Source organism: Cnephaeus nilssonii, assembly GCF_951640355.1.
Source record: "Cnephaeus nilssonii genome assembly, chromosome: 7".
NCBI classification, from domain to species: domain Eukaryota; kingdom Metazoa; phylum Chordata; class Mammalia; order Chiroptera; family Vespertilionidae; genus Cnephaeus; species Cnephaeus nilssonii.
Genome location: NC_137078.1, coordinates 33,132,677 through 33,153,160, shown reverse-complemented (window position 1 = coordinate 33,153,160; position 20,484 = coordinate 33,132,677). Strand labels below are relative to the sequence as shown.

Sequence of the window (20,484 nt, the reverse complement as noted above, 5' to 3'; positions counted from 1 at the left end):
AAGGCCACTGCATGGGAGAACATATTTGCCAATGTTATCACTGATAATGGTTTAATCTCCTACATTTACAGGGAACTCTTACAACTTAACAAAAGCAAGATAAACAACTCAATCAAAAAATGGGCAACAGACCTAAATAGATACTTTTTTTTTTATTGAGGTATTATATGTGTACATATCTTACCATTACCCCCCCCCCCCCACCCCACACCCATACATGCCCTCACCCCCCTAAATAGATACTTTTCAACAGAGGACATAAGGAAGGCCAAGAGGCATATGAAAACATGCTCACAGTCACTAATCTTCTGAGAGACGCAAATCAAAACGACAATGCGGTACCATCTCACACCTGTCAGAATGGCTATTATCAACAAACCAACAAATGACAAGTGCTGGCAAGGATGCGGAGAAAAAGGAACCCTCATGCACTGGTGGTGGGAATGCAGACTGGTGCAGCCACTGTGGAGAGCAGTATGGAGTTTCCTCAAAAAACTAAAAATGGAACTCCCATTTGACCCAGGGATCCCACTCCTAGGAATATATCCCAAGAAACTAGAAACGCCAATCAGAAAGCATATATGCACCCCTATGTTCATAGCAGCACAATTTACAATAGCTAAGATTTGGAAACAGCCTAAGTGCACATCAGCAGATGAGTGGATAAGAAAACAGTGGCACATCTACACAAAGGAATACTACGCTGCTGTAAAAAAGGAGTTCTTACCATTTGCAACAGCATGGATGGAACTGGAGAGCATTATGCTAAGTGAAATAAGCCAGTCAGAGAAAGATAAATATCACATGATTTCACTCATTTGTGGGATATAATGATCAACATAATTTGATGAACAAAAATAGATCCAGCCCTAACCGGTTTGGCTCAGTGAATAGAGCGTCAGCCTGTAGACTGAAGGGTCCCAGGTTTGATTCCTGTCAAGGCATGTACCTTGGTTGCAAGCACATTCCTAGGAGGCAGCTGATCGATGTTTCTAACTCTCTATCCCTTTCCCTTCCTCTCTGTAAAAAAAAAATCAATAAAATATATTTAAAGAAAAATAGATCCAGAGACAAATGGCAGGGGAGGTGGGGGGAGGGGTTAGAGAGCAACCAAAGGACTTGTATGCATGCATATTACTATAACCAATGGACACAGACACTGAGGAGGTGGGGGCTTGCCCCGGGGTGGGAATGGTTGGTGGGGGTGTCAATTGGGGAAAAAGGAGACATATGTACAACTTAAGATAATTAAAAAAAAAAGTAATTCCCATTTTCAGAAAGTGAATACAAAGATGAGTTCCCTGGGTTCTTCTTTTTTTAATTTTTATTTATTGATTAAGGTATTACATATGTGTCCTTATCCCCCCCTTACCCCCCACCCTCCCACTCATGCCCTCACCCCTCTGATGTCTGTGTCCATTGGTTAGGCTTATATGCATGCATACAAGTCCTTGGGTTGATCTCTTCCCCCTTACTCCCACCCTCCCTTACCTTCCCTCTGAGGTTTGACGGTCTGATCGATGCTTCTCTGTCTCTGGATCTGTTTTTGTTCATCAGTTTATGTTGTTCATTATATTCCATAAATGAGTGAGATCATGTGATATTTATCTTTCTCTGACTGGGTAATTTCGCTTAGCATAATGCTCTCCAGTTCCATCCATGCTGTTGCAAATGGTAAGAACTCCTTTTTTATAGCAGCGTAGTATTCCATTGTGTAGATGTACCATAGTTTTTTAATCCACTCATCTGCTGATGGGCACTTAGGCTGTTTCCAAATCTTAGCTATTGTAAATTGTGCTGCTATGAACATAGGGGTGCATATATCCTTTCTGATTGGTGTTTCTGGTTTCTTGGGATATATTCCTAGGAGTGGGATTACTGGGTCAAATGGGAGTTCCATTTTTAGTTTTCTGAGGAAACTCCATACTGCTCTCCACAGTGGCTGCACCAGTCTGCATTCCCACCACTAGTGCATGAGGGTTCCTTTTTCTCTGCATCCTCGCCAGCACTTGTCATTTGTTGATTTGTTGATGATAGCCATTCTGACAGGTGTGAGATGGTACCGCATTGTCGTTTTGATCTGCATCTCTCAGATGATTAGTGACTTTGAGCATGTTTTCAAATGTCTCCTGGTCTTCTGTATGTCCTCTTTTGAAAAGTGTCTACTTAGGTCCTTTGCCCATTTTTTGATTGGATTGTTTATCTTCCTTTTGTTAAGTTGTATGAGTTCTCTATAAATTTTGGAGATTAAACCCTTATCTGAAATAGCATTGGCAAATATGTTCTCCTATGCAGTGGGCTTTCTCGTTGTTTTGTTTATAGTTTCTTTTGCTGTGCAGAAACAAGCTTTTATTCTTTGGTCTGCCATTGTTTAACCCTCTACTACTATGGTCTCCCCTGAGTTTTTTGACCAACTGCTTAATGTAGTAAACCCTAATAGTGGCATTTGAATATAGACAGGAGGTACTGTTCCCCACATTTTGGAGTTTAGATTAAATTTCTTCATAGAATTTGATTCTGTGGAAACGCTTTCATTCCCATCAGTTCCTATTAGATTGTTACTGAACCTGCCTGGGTGCCTGTCTAGGTGTTCAAATCAGATGATTTATTGACTGAATAATTTTTGCCTATTAATTCTAGAATATAATCCCCCTACCAAAATGTAAACTCCACAGGGGAACGAGATTTTTGCTTATTTTGTATACTGCTTATTTCTAGCTTCTAGAACAATGCTTGACATAGAGCAAGCACTTTTTTTGGTATTTGCTGAATACTTGTATAGCATTTAATGTTTCAATGCTATTCTAAGTGCTTTGTACACATATTTATACATTTCTTTTTCATAAAACCCAACAAAAATGTCACTATGTTTTTGCAAAAAGGTTCTTAAAATTTTTTTTAATTTTATTTTTCAATTTCAGTTGAAATTCAATATTACTTTATATTAGTTTCAGTCATACAGCATAGTGGTTAGAAAATTATGTAGTTTACAAACTGATCTCGATAATTTAAGTTCCCACCTGGCACCATACATAGTTATTACAATATTATTGACTCTATTCCATGTATTTTAGTTATTACATAGTTATTACAATATTATTGACTCTATTCCCATGACTATTTCATAATTACCAATTTGCACTTCCTAATCTCTTCACCTTTTTAACCATCCCCCAAACTCCTCTACTCTGACAACCATCAGTTAATTCCATGCGACTGTAAGTCTGTTTTGTTTGTTTGTTGTTGTTTTTTTGTTTAGATTCTACACATAAGTGAAGTAATAGAGTATTTGACTTTTTCTGTCTGACTTATTTCACTTAATAGAATACCCTCTAGGTCCATTCATGTTGTCACAAATGGTAAGATTTTATTCTCCCCCCCCCCCCATATATTTTTATTGATTTCAGAGAGGAAGAGAGAGGGAGAAATGTCAATGATGAGAGAGAATTATTGATTGGCTGTCTCCTGCACACCCCCTACTGGGGATTGAGCCCACAACCCGGGCATGTGCCCTTGACCGGAATCAAACCCAAGACCCTTCATTCCATAGGCTGACACTCTATCCACGGAGCCAAATTAACTAGGCCTCATTCTTTTTTTCTTTTTTTATGGCTGAGTAATATTCCATTGTATATATGTACTACAATTTATCCATTCTTCTGTTGATGGGCACTTGGGTTGCATCCTTCTCTTGGCTATTGTCAGTAACACAGCAATGAAAATAGGGTGCATATGTTGTTTTGAATTAGTGTTTCAGAATTTTGGGGGATAAATTCCCAGAAGTGGAATCACTGGGTCATAGGCAGTTTCATTTTTAATCTTTTGAGTAACTTTCATACTGTTTTCCCTAGTGACTCTACCAATCTGAATTCCCACAATGCACGAGGGTTCCTTTTCCTCTGCATCCTCACCAACACTTGTTGAGTGTGAGGTGATATCTCATTGTGGTTTAATTTGCATTCCTCTAATTAGTGATGTTGAGCATCTATATCCTATATAATAAAAAGCTAACATGCAAATCAACCAAATGGGGGAACAACCGGTTGCTATGACGTGCACTGACCACCAGGGGGCAGACGCTCAATGCAGGAGCTGTCCCCTGGTGGTCAGTGCGCTTCCACAGGGGGAATGCCCCTCAGCCAGAAGCCAGGCTCACGGCTGGTGAGCCTCTCCCCCCTCCACGGCAGCGCTAAGGATGTCCGACTGCCTACTTCTCTCGGCCTGTGAGAGGGCACAGGCTGGGCTGAAGGACCCCCTTCCCCCCCCCACCCCCCCAAGTGCACGAATGTTGTGCACTGAGCCTCTAGTATATATATAAAAGGCTAATATGCTAAGTGTCCCTCCCTCCGTCCGACTGGTAGCTATGATGCACACTGACCACTAGGGGGCAGGCGCTCAATGCAGGAGCTGCCGAGCTGCAGTGACTTGGCAACGGCAATTCTCGGGTGACGCATCCTGAAACCAGAGAGGAGGGAGCCCGATTCCTCATGGGGCCGCAGAATTTCACCTTCGGCTGTGGGTTATGTTGTTGCTGGGGCACTGTCGGCCCCAAATCTGGCTTACTGCACACTTGCGTTTGCCTTCCACACCTTGTACGACAGCAGCTTGCAGACTGCCCTCTTGCACTCCAGGACCCCTTGGGGGATGTTGGAGAGCCGGTTTTGGCCCGATCCCAGCAGGCCAGGCCAAGGGACCCCACCTGCCGGAGGGATCCCGCTCACTCCGCAGACGCCTTTCGAGCCATGGCCTTTCAATCTACGGAGCCACCCCAGGTGCGGCTGGCCAGGAAGTGACCGTGGGAGGGTGGCTCCAGGGCATGTCCAGCCAGTATCACCCAGTCCCGGCCCGCCGGCCACCTTCTAATTAATTTCCTTTCAATGTGCACGTATCTGTGCACTGGGTCACTAGTCAGTCTTTTTATAAGTCTATTGGCCATCTCTCTGTCCTCTCTGTCCTCTTTGGAGATGTGTCTATTCAGGTTCTCTGTCCATTTTTAATTGTATTGTTTTGTTCTTGTTGTTTGGTATGGAGTTTTATGAGTTCTTTTAAATTTTAGGTATTATCCTCTTACCAGATATATCATTGTTGAATATTTTCTCCCAATCAGTAGGTTGTGTTTTTGTTTTGTTGATGATTTGCTTTGCTGTGCCAAAACTTTTTAGTTTAATGTATGTCAGTATTGTTTTATATATTAGGAAACTGAGTTACAGAGAGGTGAAGATACAGCTAGCTAAATTCAAATCTGGCTGCATAGCCTGAGCTCTTGGTATTTTTACCTGCCTCTCAGCATAGGAACAATGAATAATCCTCTACTCAAGAGGATTTTTCCCCCCTATCATTAGTGTCTAGTATCACAGAGACATTTTGCGATGTCTAAAATATTTTACAGGAAAGAATAAGTTATCTAAAACTTCATAACATACTCTTTCATCAATTATAAATTAACACATCTGTTTATAATGTCACAATTTTAGAAATTTGATTAAAATGTAAGTTATGTTCTCAATAAATTTAGGTCTAGTTGTATGTTTTCCATAAAGAATAAGAAAAGATTAAAAATCGTTAATACTTTAGAAATCCTTTCTTTTAAGAAAACGTTTTTCTCAGGAGGGAAAGTAAAAATGAGCCTTTTAAAATATATATATATTTTTCTTGATTTCAGAGAGGAAGGGAGAGGGAGAGAGAGAGAGAAACATCAGTGGTAAGAGATAATCATTGATCGACTGCCTCCTGCGTGCCCCATACTGGGGACCAAGCCCACTAATGGGCATCTGCCCTGACTGGGAATCAAACTGTGACCTCCTGGTTCATAGGTCGATGCTCAACCACTGAGCCACACCGACCGGGCAATGAACCTTTCAAGAAGCCCTATTTATTTTAATTTTCTTCTTAAGAGATATTAAGAATACTTCTGGGTGTTTTAAAGCCTCATTTAGAAAGTGTTCAATTTTTAATTATGAGAATTAAAAAAAATACTTTTTACTTTCATTATTCCTATAACCTATAACCTATTCTAAATTGGAGTTAGGAATGGCCTAATGTTACTTTACTTCTCTCTGGTTCTTGCCTTTAATATTCTTCTAACTCAGATATTTTCTCTTGAGGAAACAAACAACATGGTAATTAGAGAACCTTTCTTTAATGCCATACAACTATATCTTTCTTTAATGTTATATAGCTATACCTTTATGATATGTTTAGATTGGACTTCATATAGTTATTAGAGTATTTTAGCTGTCTTTTTATCTACAATTGCAACAACTGGGTTTTGAGTGTCATCTTCAGTTTATATATGCCACTGTCTCATTTAATTTTCACAATAATTTGATGATCTTTGTTACCATGGTATTTCTATGACCCGTAGAGTACTTGTCTTGTAGTAAGCATCCAACAGTAAACTTTTGTGGAATGATTCAACCAGCGAACTCTACCATTTTACTAGCAAAGACACTCAAGCCCATCACCGCATCAAGAATTGCAAAGCCTATTCCTGATTGTTGTGTATGTTTTCTTAGGTTAAGTGAAGCAGAACCTAACAAGTAAAACATAAAGCTCTTTTAAAAGAATAAATATGTTTATATTGATTTTTTAGAGAGAGAGGAAGGGAGGGGAAGAGAGAGTTAGAAACATTGATGAAACAGAAACATCGATTGGCTGCCTTCTGCCTGCTCCCAACTGGTGATCAAGCCTGCAACGCAGGCATGTGCCCTGATTGGGAATTGAACCAATGACCTCTGAGGTCACTCAATTAACTGAACCACATGGGCCAGGCAAACATAAAATTCTTACAAAAGAAAATAGTTTCTAATCAATTGTGTTAAATATTTTGATAGCCAGCTTTCCAATGAAAAGCCTTAAAGACAATATTGTTTAAACAGCTAAAAAAAAGTAATTTGGTTGTTAAATGGTATTGGCTGTATAGATAGATCACTTAGTTAATTTCTTACTTCTCTTATAATGCTTTGAATGGTTTTATTTCCAAATTATTTTTTGTAGCCATTTCAATTGTGTAGCCGTTAGTAAAATGAGGTAAATGTTATTTCATCATTTTATCTATAATAATCTATAATAATAAAAGCATAATATGCTAATTAGACCGGACAACCGAATGACTTTCTGGACTTCCTTCTGGACGTCCTTCCAGACGAAACTGGGGCTGCTACAAGGGCCAAGGCAAGCCGCCGCGGCTGTGAGGGCTGAGCTCCTTGCACAAATTTTGTGCATTGGGCCTCTAGTATGTATATAAAATGTAGGCAAATCAGACAGATTTTAGCTGCTTAGTTGAATCTAGTATGTGAAGGTGTTATATAGTTCTCTTTAAGAATATAACATTTAAAAGTAAAACAGAAGTTATTTAAAAAAAAAAAAAATATATATATATATATATATATATATATATATATACACACACACATTATTGATTTCAGAGAGGAAGGGAGAGAGAAAGAGAGGAGAGAAACAGCATTGATGAGAGAGAAACATTGATTGGCTGCCTCCTGCACGGCCCCCACTGGAGATCAAGAAGTTATCAATTTTCAGAACAAAATTTCTGTTTCCTTGAACATACCTAAAAATATTCTTTTGTTTTTGTTGTTAATCCTCACTCAAGGACATATTTCCATTGATTTTTAGAGAGAGAGTGGAAGGGAGAGGGAGAAACAGAGAGAGAAACATGATGTGAGAGAGGCACATCAACTGGTTGCCTCCCGCATGTACCCCAACTGGGACCGGGGATTGAGCCTGCAATTAGATTTTTCTGTCTCATCGATGTTTTTAACTCTCTATCCCTCTCCTTCCTCCCTCTCTAAGAGAGGAAGAGTTTGATGCCCTTGACCAGAATCGAACCCAGGACCTTTCAGTCCACACACTAACGCTCTATCCACTGAGCCAAACCAGCTAGGGCTGAAAATATTCTTCTGAAAGATCTGCAGTTGCCAAGAAACCACATTGTTATGCCTGTCACATCCTAAGTAGCAATGAATTGTCCCCATATACTCTTTGAGTATAGTCTAGGAAGCTGATACTATATATGCATAATCCCATTTACATTTTAGGTACAGTGTACCTTTTGACATGCTAAAGACAGGCAAAATTGGGAACTGGCATTTAAGAAATGAGAATAGATATTAGCTTTGTTTATCTTCCTGTCCATAGATGTTTGTTTGGTTTTCTTCTCCTAGGTTTTTCAGGCATAAATACTTAACTCCTTTTATTTCTTCTTATCATCTGTCTATTTCAGCATCTGCCATTGGTAAAAGTATAGCAGTTGAGGATGAAGCATGTCCCTTTAAAAAACAAATCTAATATCACTTGTAGTAATCCATATTTTAAAAACAGTTAACTTTTAAAAATTGTGGTAGAATATATCTAACATTAAATTTGCCTACGATCATTTTTAAGTGTACATTTCAGCCACGTTAAGTATATTAATACTGTTATACAACCAATCTCCAGAACTTAATCATCTTGAAAACCCGAAACTTTTGTACCTATTAAATAACAACTTCCCCTTTTCTTCTTCCTTCAGCCCCCAGCAATTCTACTTTCTGTTTTTATGAATTTGTCTGCTCTAGGTAACTCATATGTGAAATTATACATTACTATTATTACTAGAGGCCTGGTGCACGAAAATCATGCATGGTGAGGTCCCTAGGCCTGGCTGCAATTGAAGTGCGAGCGTCTGGTGTGGAAGGGCAGGTCCCAGCTGACCTCTGGGCCCTGGGCAGCACCTGGGCCCCTGCTTGCACCCGCCTTGGCCTGGCGCCGCCCGCTCACCTGCTCCACCATCCCACCGTGATCCTGCTCTCATTGGGGCCCATCTGGGCCAGCAGTGCCTCCACAGCTGCCTGCTGCCAACGCTGCGTCCCTGATGCCGCCTCTTGGTGGTCAGCGCACATCATAGCAAGCAGTCAAACTCCCAGGTCTCCCAGTGGAACTCCTAGTCAAATGACTGTCCGAGGAGACAGTTTGCATATTAGGCCTTTATTATATAAGACTAGAGGCCCGGTGCATGAAATTCATGCGCGGGTAGGGTCCCTAGGCCTGGCTTGTGATCAGGGCCAATCTTCACAGGCTGCCAGCAGCTGGTTCTGCCCCTGCCACCGACGCCAGTCACCCTCTGTGCCTGGGGCGACTGGCGGGGCGATCGCACTCACCTTAGCCTGGTACCACCCGCATCTGCCATCACCCATCCCCGGTTCCCCGTTCCCATCAGGCGATCAGAGCCTGCCGGCCCAGTGGGAGGGACCAAGAGGTTGGCCATCGGGCTATCGGGGCCTGCGGGCTGGGGGTAGCTCCTGCACTGAGCGTCTACCCTCTGGTGGTCAGTGTGAATCATAGCAACCGGTCGTTCCTCCATCTGGTTGATTTGCCTATTACGCTTTTATATATATATATATATATAGATTATTATTATTATTATTGTGACTGACATTTCACTAAACATAATGTTTTAAGAGTTCGTCCATGTTTGGGCATGTGTCAGAATTTCCTTCCTTTTTATTCCATTACCAGAGGCCCAGTCCATGAAATTCATGCATGGGTGCGGTCCCTGGCTGGCGATTGAAGCGTGAGTATCTGGCATGGAAGGGCAGGTCCCAGCTGACCTCTGGGCCCTGGACAGCACCTGGGCCACTGGGCCCTCACGCGCCCCCTCCACCTGAGTCATGGCGCTTGAGTCTCCATGTGGAGATGCAGTGAGCGCAGCCGATGCCACGGGCCAGGGCACAGCGTGGGCCTCTGGGCTGCTCAGTGGCGCTGCACGGAAGTTGGGTGGGCAGCGCGCTCTTTCCTGGCTGGCCTTGAAGACAGGCTCCTGCATGAACCCATGGGGAGCCCGACCGGCCCCTGTGGTCCAACGACTGCGGCCAGGCTCACCTGGAAGACGCCGCGTGGGTGCGGGGTGGGCTCCTCGTGGGCGCCCGGTACCTGAGCACAGGGGCTTCCCCGGCGCGTGAGCCCTGGAGTCCCAGGGGAGGCCAGCAGGGGGAATGAGAGCGAGCTCGGCAGACACCCCGCACTCTCACTGCACCTCCGTCCCCATCACCCCCGCCCTCAGGTAGCTGGCGAGAGGTTGCAGCCCCCCATCTGGGTGCCATGTTGCCAACGCCCGCCATGTACCATGCCACCCCTGGTGGTCAGTACACGTCATAGCGAGCAGTCGAATTCTTGGTCTCTTGGTCGAACGACAGACCGAAGGGACAGTTTGCATATTAGGCTTTTATTATATAGAATAGCCAAAAGGCAGAAACAATCAAAATGTCCATCAACAGATGAATAAACAAAAAATACTACATAGATATCTATAATAATAAAAGCGTAATATGCAAATCGACCGAACAACCATCCGGATGACTTTCCGGACGATCATGCTATGACATGCACTGGCGCCAGGCCAGCCAAGGTGGGTGCGGTGTGATTGGTCGGAGGGGCCCTGCCATCACTCCATGATCGCCCCGCAGAGAGAGGCTGTGGCCACTCTCTGTGGGGCAATCAATCGGGGTCTCCACAATTGATCGCCCCTCAGAGGGAGGCCCAGGCCACCAGGCCAGCAGCCACAGAGGGAGGCCTAGGCTAACCGGCCGGCGGCTGTGGTGGGTGTGTGGGGCCGGCCAGCGATTGCCCCGCAGAGGGAGGCCCAGGCCAGCCAAGCGATCACACCTCACGCTTGTCACTCGCAGAGGGGGCAGTGCTGCACAAATGGCAAGCAGTGGCAGCGGCAAGGGCAGGGCCAGCTGCTGGCAATCAGGGGAAGGACAGCCCCGATAGGCCCTGATTGCTGGCCAGGCCTAGGGACCCTACCCGAGGGGCCCTGGATTGTGAGAGGGCGCAGGCTGTGCTGATGGACACCCCCCGCCCCCATGCACGAATTTCATGCACTGGGCCTCTAGTCCTATATAAAAGCCTAATATGCAAATTGTCCTCTCTGGTGGTCATTCGACCGAGAGTCCAGGAGTTCGACTGCTCGCTATGACGTGCGCTGACCACCAGAGGGCGGTGCGGAACACGGCAGGCGTTGGCGACACGGGAACATGGCAGGTGTTGGCGACACAGCGCTGGCAGTGGGCAGCAGTGGAGGTGCTGCCGGCCCTGATGGGCCCTGATGAGAGTGGGATGATGGCATGATGGTGGAGCAGGTGAGCAGGCGGCGACCAACCTCCCATGGCACCCAGATGGGGGGCTGTGACCTCTCACCGGATACCTGGGGGCGGGGGTGACAGGAATGGAGGTGTGGTGAGAATGCAGGGTGTCTGCCGAGCTCCCTCTCACTCTGCCTGGTACACTCCCCAGGATGCCAGCACTTGCGTGCCGGGGAAGCCCCCGCGCTCAGGTGCCGGCTGCCCGCGAAGAGCCTGCCCTGCACCCAGGCTTCCTCTTGTGGGTGAGCCCAGCCGCTGTTGGGACTGCAGGAGCCCGTCGGGCTCCCCGTGGGTTCATGGAGGAGCCAGTCTGTGAGGCCGGCCTGGCTTCTGTGCCATGCCTCTGGGTGGCCCAGAGGCCCATGCTGCGCCCTGGCCCGTGGCGTCTGGCTGCGCTCACTGCATCTCTACGTGAGGACTCAGGCGCCCTGACTCAGGTGGAGGGAGGCGCGCGGAGGCCCAGGGGCCCGGGTGCTGCCCAGGGCCCAGAGGTCAGCTGGGACCTGCCCTTCCATGCCAGACACTTGCGCTTTGATTGCCAGCCAGGCCCAGGGACCGCACCCATGCACGAATTTTGTGCACTGGGCCTCTAGTTGTGGATAATGATGCTGTGACCATGAGTGTACAAATGTGTGTGTTTGAGTCTCTGCTTTCAACTGTTTTGTGTATATGCCCAGAAGAGGAATTGGTGGGTCATAATTCTGTGTTTAATTTTTTGAAGAACTATATACTGTTTTCTGCAGTGGCTGAACTAATTTGTATCCCTACCAGTAATAAACAAGAGTTTCAATTTGTCCACATCCCAGCCAACATTTGTTATTTTCTTTATTGTAGCCATCCTAATGGGTGTAGGAGATCTCATTGTGGTTCTAATTTGCATTTATCTCTGGTGATTAGTGAGACTAATAATTTTTTCCATGATTGTTGGCATTTGTATATCTTTGGAGAAATTATATTTAAGTTCATTGCCCATTTTTAAATCAGATTATTTGTTGGTACTGAGTTTTAGGTGTTCTATATATATTTTGGATTTCAACCCCTTATCAGATATGTAATTTGTAAATCCTTTCTCCAATTGATAGGTTGTCTTGCTACTCTGTTGATTGTGGACTTTTATGCGCAGAAGTCTTAAATTTTGATGTCCAATTTACCAGTATTTACTTATTTCTTTTGATGCCTGTGCTCTTGGTGTCATATTTAAGAAATCATTGACAAATCCTGTCATGAAGCTTTCCCCCTGTGTTTTAAGAGTTTTATAGTATTAGTTCTTAGGTTTCGATTTAATCTCTATATGTGGTGTGAGGTAAGGAGAAGGGTACACCTTTATTCTTTTGTTTGTGGATAGCTTATGTGTGTGTGTGTTTAGAAACCAATAATGTTTTATTACTAGCTACAGGAGGGGCCTGCATGGCGTGGTGGGTGCGCTGGGCTCAGAGTATGTGTGGTCTGAGGAGATGATGATCTGGAGACTGGAAGGAAAGGGGGGTGGGCCAGAAGCTAGCTCCCAGGTCTCCTTAGATATACTGCTGGGCATGGATAAAAGAGTCATGGCAGGTTCTACCAGGCCACTAATAAGATTAAGAAATTCTTGGAAATCTAGCTGCCCGTCACAGTTGAGGCCCAATTTCTTCATCATGACATCAAAGTCACAGGCCCATCTGGTTCTTTGTGAAGGTAGCCGGTTCTGTCTTCATGAAGGTTAGGAACTCAGTCTTGAGAGTTTGTAGATATTAACTATCCTTTTCAGCATGAATCTGGAAAACAGCAGTCAGAGACTCCATGTACCACTTGGTCTCTGTAGGGCATGTTGGAGCAGAGCGAGGCACAGAGGCTGTGAACAGGAATGGTGCCTCTGTGTGGCTATCTTTTACATTTAATTTTCCACTATATGAGAGAAGAAATGTGGCTGTAAGTGATGGAAAACCCAATATGAGCTAGTGTAAACATAATGGGAAATTTATTAATAGGAAAAATTTATTTTGATTTTTTTTAATGGATTTGATTTTTTAATTGAGCTTAAGAAGTTGAATAGTCAAGCTGCTGAAAGGCCTGGTACAGCTGGGTCACAGAGAAAAAAGCCAGTGTCTGAAACACAGCCAGAGCCCTTTGCTGCTGTTGTCTACTTCTTTTGGCTTCTTTTGGTGGGTTGGCTTTATTCTTTCAGTAGAGGCTGGCTTTCTTCATTTGGCAGAAAACGTAGTCACCAGCAGTGCCAGATTTATGTCTCAGATTCAGCTCTCTTACTGGCCTCAAAGCTGAATCGAGTCCAAAGACTTAAAAACTCCAGGAAGAGAACTCTTTGGCCCAGCTTCAGTTTTCTATCTCTGGATCACTTAACTGAGGCCCACAAATGGGGCCTGGCAATTCCTAAACCTAATAACTGTTAGATACATGGAGAGCTTTAGAAAAGAGGTAATATCTAGTCTCATGTATCTCATATTACTCTTCTGCTAGAAGATATAGATAGTATGATTTATATCCCATTTTACAAATAAATATGATATTGATCACCTGTTAAATAGTAACTAGAACTCAGAGTGCCTCAAATGTTGATAGGTTGAAAATCTATAGAGATGATTTTCAGCCTTTAAATTGTTTTGAGATATCTTATACTGGTATCCTAATATATAAAAAGCCAGGGGTCGTCACGACTGAAACAACTGGATGGACAACCAAACAGCATTTTGCATGGGGTGACCAGGCTGGCAGGGGGGTTAGTGAGGGACAACCAAACGACTGAACAGCAGGCTGCATGGGGTGACCAGGGCGGCGGGGGGGAGGGCAGTTGGGGGCAACCAGGCCGGCAGGGGGGGCAGTGAGGGGCAACCAAACAACTGAACAGCAGGCTGCATGGGACGACCAGGTCAGCAGTGGGGGCAGTTGGGGGCGACCAGGCTGGTGGGGGGGGGGCAGTAGAGGGTGAGCAGGCCTGCAGGGGAGCACTTGGGAGTGACCAGGTTGGTAGGGGGGGCAGTTGGGGGCAACCAGGCCAGCGGGGGGGCAGTTGGGGGCAACCAGGCTGGCAGGGGGGTAGTAAGGGGTGACCAGGCTGGAGGGGGGGCAGTTAGGGGCAACCAGGCCCACAGAGGGGGGCAGTTGGGGGTAACCAGGCTGGCTGGGGGGGCAGTCAGGGGCAACCAGGACGGGGGGGGGGCAGTTAGGGGCGACCACACTGGCAGGGGGGGCAGTTGGGGGTGACCAGGCCTGCGGGTGGGCAGTTAGGGGCGACCAGGCCGGTGGCGGGGGGGCAGTTAGGGGTGATCAGGCAGGCAGGCAGGTGAGCAGTAGGAACCAGCAGTCCCGGTTTGTGAGTGTGATGTCTGACTGCTGGTTTAGGCCTGATCCCAGGGAGGAGTCCTGGATTGGAGAGGGTGCAGGCTAGACTGAGGGGAACCCCCTCCTTCCTCTCCATGTATGAATTTCGTGCACCGAATTTTGTGCACCAGGCCTCTAGTATATAAATAACATTGTAATCTTTGGAGAAGCTCATTACATGTAGGAGCCTTCTCAGACCACTGAAGAAACAATGTTAATTCTCTGTATTCCAGAGTGCATGATCCTAAGGTACTTAGAAAACATGGATGAAACACATCAAAAGTACCAGCATGTCTATGACATCTATTATAATTTCTATAATATGTATTGTATGTGTATAAAACTTCCTTTCAATTAATTCCTGATTTATAACACCCAGTTAAAAAGCATGCCTTATCTATAAACTGCTATTATAATTGGTTACTTGGAGAATCTCTGGACATAAAAGAGAGGAAAAGTTTCTGGGGGGAAAAAATAGCCTAGGGAAACTGCTTGTGAGGGATAGAGAGATGAATTGTCTAATGTATTTTTATTTCAGGAGCAACCCAAATGCTTCACACTTGCATACAGGGTGTGGGGCAAAAGTAGGTATACAATTATGAGTACACGAAACACAATTTGTTCTTGTGTTATTATTTATTATTGTATTATTTGCTATATGAACAACTGTAAACCTACTTTTGCCCCACCCTGCATGCCCCCTACCTGGGATTGAGCCTGCAACCCAGACATGTTTCCTGGCTGGGAATCGAACTGACAGTCTTTCAGTCCCAGGGAGGATGCCAACCAACTGAACCACCCTGGCCAGGGCTCTTTTTTTATTTAATAGCATAATCAACCAACTTGTTACAATTATACTTATATAAACACAGAAATATTTTTTTCTACAGGTGTATTTTTAAAATTATAAGCAATGATCAAATATTATGATCATTATAGTAGATACATGTTGCTCTTAATTGTTTTATATCATTAAATTCTTTAATGAAATTGGAAACCTTTAGAATACTTCCATTTCAACAACAATATGTCTTATAAATTTTAAAAAATCTTTTTCCTATAGAAATTTGGTTAAGAAGTACTGTCCCAAACGTTCCTCCAAAGATGAAGAACCAAGGTAAATTATATACCTGTTTATTATTGCATATTAAAAATTTTAAAAACACTTTTTTTTGGTAAAGTAAGTATGCTGTCAGCTTTTCATAAAGATTTTGTAAAGTTTGTCTTAAAAAATCAATGTTTATGAAAGGGAATTAGTATTATTTCTATAAGAATGAATACTTTAATATTGAGACTTGATAATACTTATCTAGAATAGTTGATGTGTGGGTTTCCAAGTAAGAGGTAGACGAAGACCTCGCTTGAGTAATTTAGTCTCTAGAAGAAAATAATATTTTTTCCATATTTATTTTGTAGTTGTCAGTTAGTTACTAGCTTCTTGCTTTTACTCTTACAAGTAGTAAAACAATTTGGCTGGCTGGTTTAAAGGGCTAATGAAAAGGACAGTAATTTTGGAACCTTGAATATGTAATAGATTAGGAATTGGCTATGAGCTTTTGACAGTCTTAAACAGGGATACGTAGATGGCTGTAAAATGCAGAAGCAAAAGAGACTACACTTAAACAACTTTATGTATAATTGTGAGTTGTTAGGATTCTCAGGCATAATGTTAATGCAGTCCTGTCTGAACATTCACCTTCTGCTGTAACTGTGTTTAGGGTAGTATATTCAAAGTAGGTCTATGTTTTAATACAGTGATTCTCTTTGTTTTTCTCCATCCCTTCACACCCATTTTCCCCCCTTATTTTGGTCCCTTCTTACCTACCACCCCTCCTTTGATGCCAACATATGGTACTTCATGTCCATTTAGGATGTGGGCAGGCATACAGGCAGCTGTTGTCCAGAAATGATAGTAACGTTGTTTTGTGGATCAGCCCTCGAGATGCATTTAAGGGGTATGATTGGCAGATTCTGTCCTTGAGAGCAAGCCCATCATCTCTGCAACAGGTTTAGCTGCCAAGCCTAGGAAGTTCATTCCCAAGCTCAGGCCAGTCAATTGCCAACTTAAGAGATTCCAATATGCCAAAGGACCTGCAGGTAGTATTCATATAATTTTTGACCCCAAATATCTATTTATAAATTAAGACTACATGAAGACACACACACACACACACACACACACACACACACACACACACACACACGTACAGCTTGAACTTAATGCAGGATTATTTCCATACAAAGTTAATTTAGAGCTAGTAGCTAAGATTTAGGTAGTTACGATTTGTCAAGTGTCAGTCTCAATGCATTCCTCACAAAAAATATTTGTAATGAAAATAAAAATAAATTTCACCATTTTAAAATATGTTTTTTGTCAGGTTTACTTCATGTGTAGCCTTTTTTAACATCCTTAATGAGTTAAACGACTACGCAGGACAGCGAGAAGTAGTAGCAGAAGAAATGGCACACAGAGTTTATGGTGAATTAATGAGATATGCTCATGATCTGAAAACTGAAAGGAAAATGGTAATTATTGTTTTTATCCAGCTATAATATATCTGAAATATTTTCACTCAAATAAAGTAATAACTTTGTTCTTTAGAATAATGTATATTCTGTAAAAACTAGTTTTCTATTTCACTGTATTTCTTCTAGCTAAAATTATCTCAAGATTATCTTGCTAATTAGTGATCCTTTTGGATTGAGGATGAAGGTTTGGTAAACTATAAACTAAATCTAGTCTACTACGTGTTTTTGTTCCTAGTTCTCATGTGCGAAGACTGTTTTTTATATTTATTTTTAATATATTTTTATTGATTTCAGAGAGGAAGGGAGAGGGAGAGAGAGATAGAAACATCAATGATGAGAGAGAATCATAGATCGGCTGCCTCCTGCAGGCCCCACATTGGGAATGAGCCCACAACCCAGGCATATTCCCTGACCGGGAATTGAACAGTGACCTCATGGTTCATAGGTCGACCCTCAACCACTGAGCCATGCAGGCTAGGCTGGTTTTTACATTTTTAGATAATTGAAAAGAAAATCAAAAGAATAATATTTTATGACATGGAAATTATATGAAATTCAAATTTCAGTGCCTAACAGATAACTTTTTTTTGGAACAACCTCACACTCATTCACTTATGTTTTGCCTTTGGCTGCTTTTGCATCACATTACAGAGTTCCAGCAGAGACCACATGACTTGAAAAGCCTAAAATATTTATATGACCCTTTATAGAAAACATTTGTCAGCCCCCACTCAAGAAAGTCATGTATTTTCTTAAAGATTATATGTATCTTAAGTTATATTTAAAATATTCAAATAATTTTCTATAAAATGTATTTTAGAGAGTTTTTGCTTTACTAAAATTTCTTATTAAATTTTGATAAAGTTATATAATTAGAATCTTGAAAAAATAAAGTGAAAAGCCTTTTTGAGACTTTAGACTTTATTTAAATGTAACTTTTGTTTGTTTTGTGTTTTTGGTTGTTATGATCTTCAGCATCTTCAAGAGGGACGAAAAGCTCAACAGTATCTTGACATGTGCTGGAAACAGATGGATAATGTGAGTTATAGTGTTTCATGGTTAACATGAAATTTTGTAGACTTGTTTAGCCCTAAATTTTCTTATGCCTTACATCTATTTAACTTTAATATTTCTCAATGTATTTTTCATAATTTGACATTGGTATAAATAGAGACTATGAGATCATTTTTTTTTCTGTATGAGTTTATACTTGTACCATCTCTATAATATTGAGATAATTGTAAACATTTAGGAAGATTATTTTTGACTTTGCTGTAGTTACTATAAAATCCTATATAATAAAACCCTAATAAGTGACTGAACAGCGGAACGACCGGTTGCTGTGACATGCACTGACCACCAGGGGGCAGACACTCAACACAGGAGCTGCCCCCTGGTGGTCAGTGCGCTCCCACTGGGGGAGCGCTGCTCAGCCAGAAGCTGGGCTCATGGCTGACAAGCACAGCGGTGGTGGTGGGAGCCTCTTCTGCCTCCATGGCAGTGCTAAGGACCCCTCAGGGGAGTGGGCCTAAGCCAGCAGGCAGACATCCCGAGAGGTCCTGGACTGCGAGAGGGCGCAGGCCGTGCTGAAGGACCGCCCCTCCTCCCCCACAGTGCACGAATGTCATGCACCGGGCCTCTAGTATTGTTATAAGATAGAAGTAATAGGGAAACAGTGATGTATCTTAGAAGACCATTTGACTGAGTCTGAGAGGACCTAGATTCTAGTTCTGTCTTTTACTGAGCACCTGATTTTTGTTGACTTCATTTTTAGCATATGAAACATGAAGAGCAGTCTTGCTTATATGAAATGTGTCTTCCAATTCAGTGATTCTGTAATAATGTAAATGTTCCTAGTACTAGGCTGGCTGCTGGTCATAGACCATCTCGTTGTAGAAAATTAAGAAATCTGTAGATAAGGCAAAATTGTAATATCATAGTAATTATTTTCTTAAAAACTTTCCAAGGGTACTTGCTAATGTGTTTTGTTGTTTTTTTTTAAATGTAGTCACTTGAAAAATAAGATGTCTACATGGAACATTGTTGTCTCTTTTCTCATTTACTTAAAATGCTCTACCAAGTATTCTCTAGTATAAGATTAATATTCTTTTTGAGCCCTCAGATTAACAGTTTGCTCTTTGCCTACATATTTTTATGATGGACACTATATATTCCTTGAAAATTATGCTTGAGGGTTTTTCATCTTAAATTAAGCAATTTAGTTTGTGGTTGTTGGAAAAAGGACTTTTAAGTTTGAGGTTAAAAATAACTCATGCAGTTGTGCACTATTTGAGCCTTTTTCCTTTAAAAAATTTCTGTCTTAAAATTTCTAAATTTCAAAAAATTTCTATGTAACTGTCATTGATATAATCAGTGCTAATTGAGAATTCTTAGGTATATTAATAGTCTGTCTTTATTTTTGTTTGGATCGTCTCTTTAATTGGTCTCAGCAAGACTTTTAGGGAGTGTTTACATTTATTAAATTTTAAATTGCCTTAACTAACATCTTTGGTATCTGCCACTTGATGAGTGTATGTGAGTGTTTGTGTTTTCATCTGCACAAAAAATAGACTCCTACACTTATGAGTCATTGGTCCCTTTAAAAACTGTTGGCTCAAATAATTCTTGTTAATATATACTGACTTGCCTTTAGAATAATTGGCAGTTACTAAGCAAAAGTTACGGGGTCATAAAAAAGAAGCATCAAAAAATGTAGGAGAGATTTCTTTAAGGCATTAACAATACTATGAAATAAAGGTGAGTTCAGCTCAATTCATGTTTATTGAAGGCATCCTTGACATGTACTGGGTCTTGGAGGTACAAAAGTGTATATATGTGACATGGTTCTTGTTTTTGTGGAGCCTGCAGTCTAGTGAGGGAGGCAGACAACTATAATTTCTGTATATTACGTAGAAACATATGCAGGATCCCAGTTCCTAGTTCCATGTCTTCTTGCTTGATCAAGAAAATGCAATTGTAAAATTCCTATCATGTTTGAAATCATGGAAGAGATTTAAAGGACTGGGAGAGACAGATTGACTTACAGAGAATTGAAAATTGAACCCTCCCCCCCACAGCACTGGCATTTAAATTGCTCCAATGTGAAGATCTTCAAGGAATGACCAGATTAAGACAGAAACATTGGAGATGCCATGTCTGCCAGCTGAGGCAGTTCCAAGGAACAGATTTTACCTGCTCGGGAGAAGAGGGCTCAAAACGGAGCAGTCTCTGAGGTGTCAGGGGCTCAGTGACGCCACAAAGCTGTCCCTCCTTTCTTTCTGTCCACTTTGCCATCTTGACCAAGTCGGCCTTTTTCCTGAGGCTTGTCCCCTACTGTCAACAATTGACTGGGGCAGCCAAGCTCCACATCTTTATTCACTGCATGCAGACACATGAAAAAGAGAGCAGATCTTTTCCAGCTCTCCCTTTTCATCAGGGAAGGAAGACTTTCCCAGAGAACCCCCCAGCAGACTTCCTTATGGGTGCCTTTGACAGCAGTAGA

The 20,484-nt window shown here is 42.6% G+C and overlaps 1 protein-coding gene across 3 annotated transcripts in view; it reads left to right on the top strand.

The window, feature by feature from the left end:
• The window catches only part of FNBP1L (formin binding protein 1 like), a 123,432-nt gene that overhangs the window by 64,647 nt on the left and 38,301 nt on the right, over positions 1–20,484 (top strand). For all 3 annotated transcript variants that reach the window (XM_079776997.1, XM_079776999.1, XM_079776998.1), the window contains exons 3-5: positions 15,517–15,570; positions 16,832–16,979; positions 17,958–18,020. In XM_079776997.1, the coding sequence (XP_079633123.1) occupies positions 15,517–15,570; positions 16,832–16,979; positions 17,958–18,020 (265 nt within the window). The remainder of the gene's footprint in view (positions 1–15,516; positions 15,571–16,831; positions 16,980–17,957; positions 18,021–20,484) is intronic.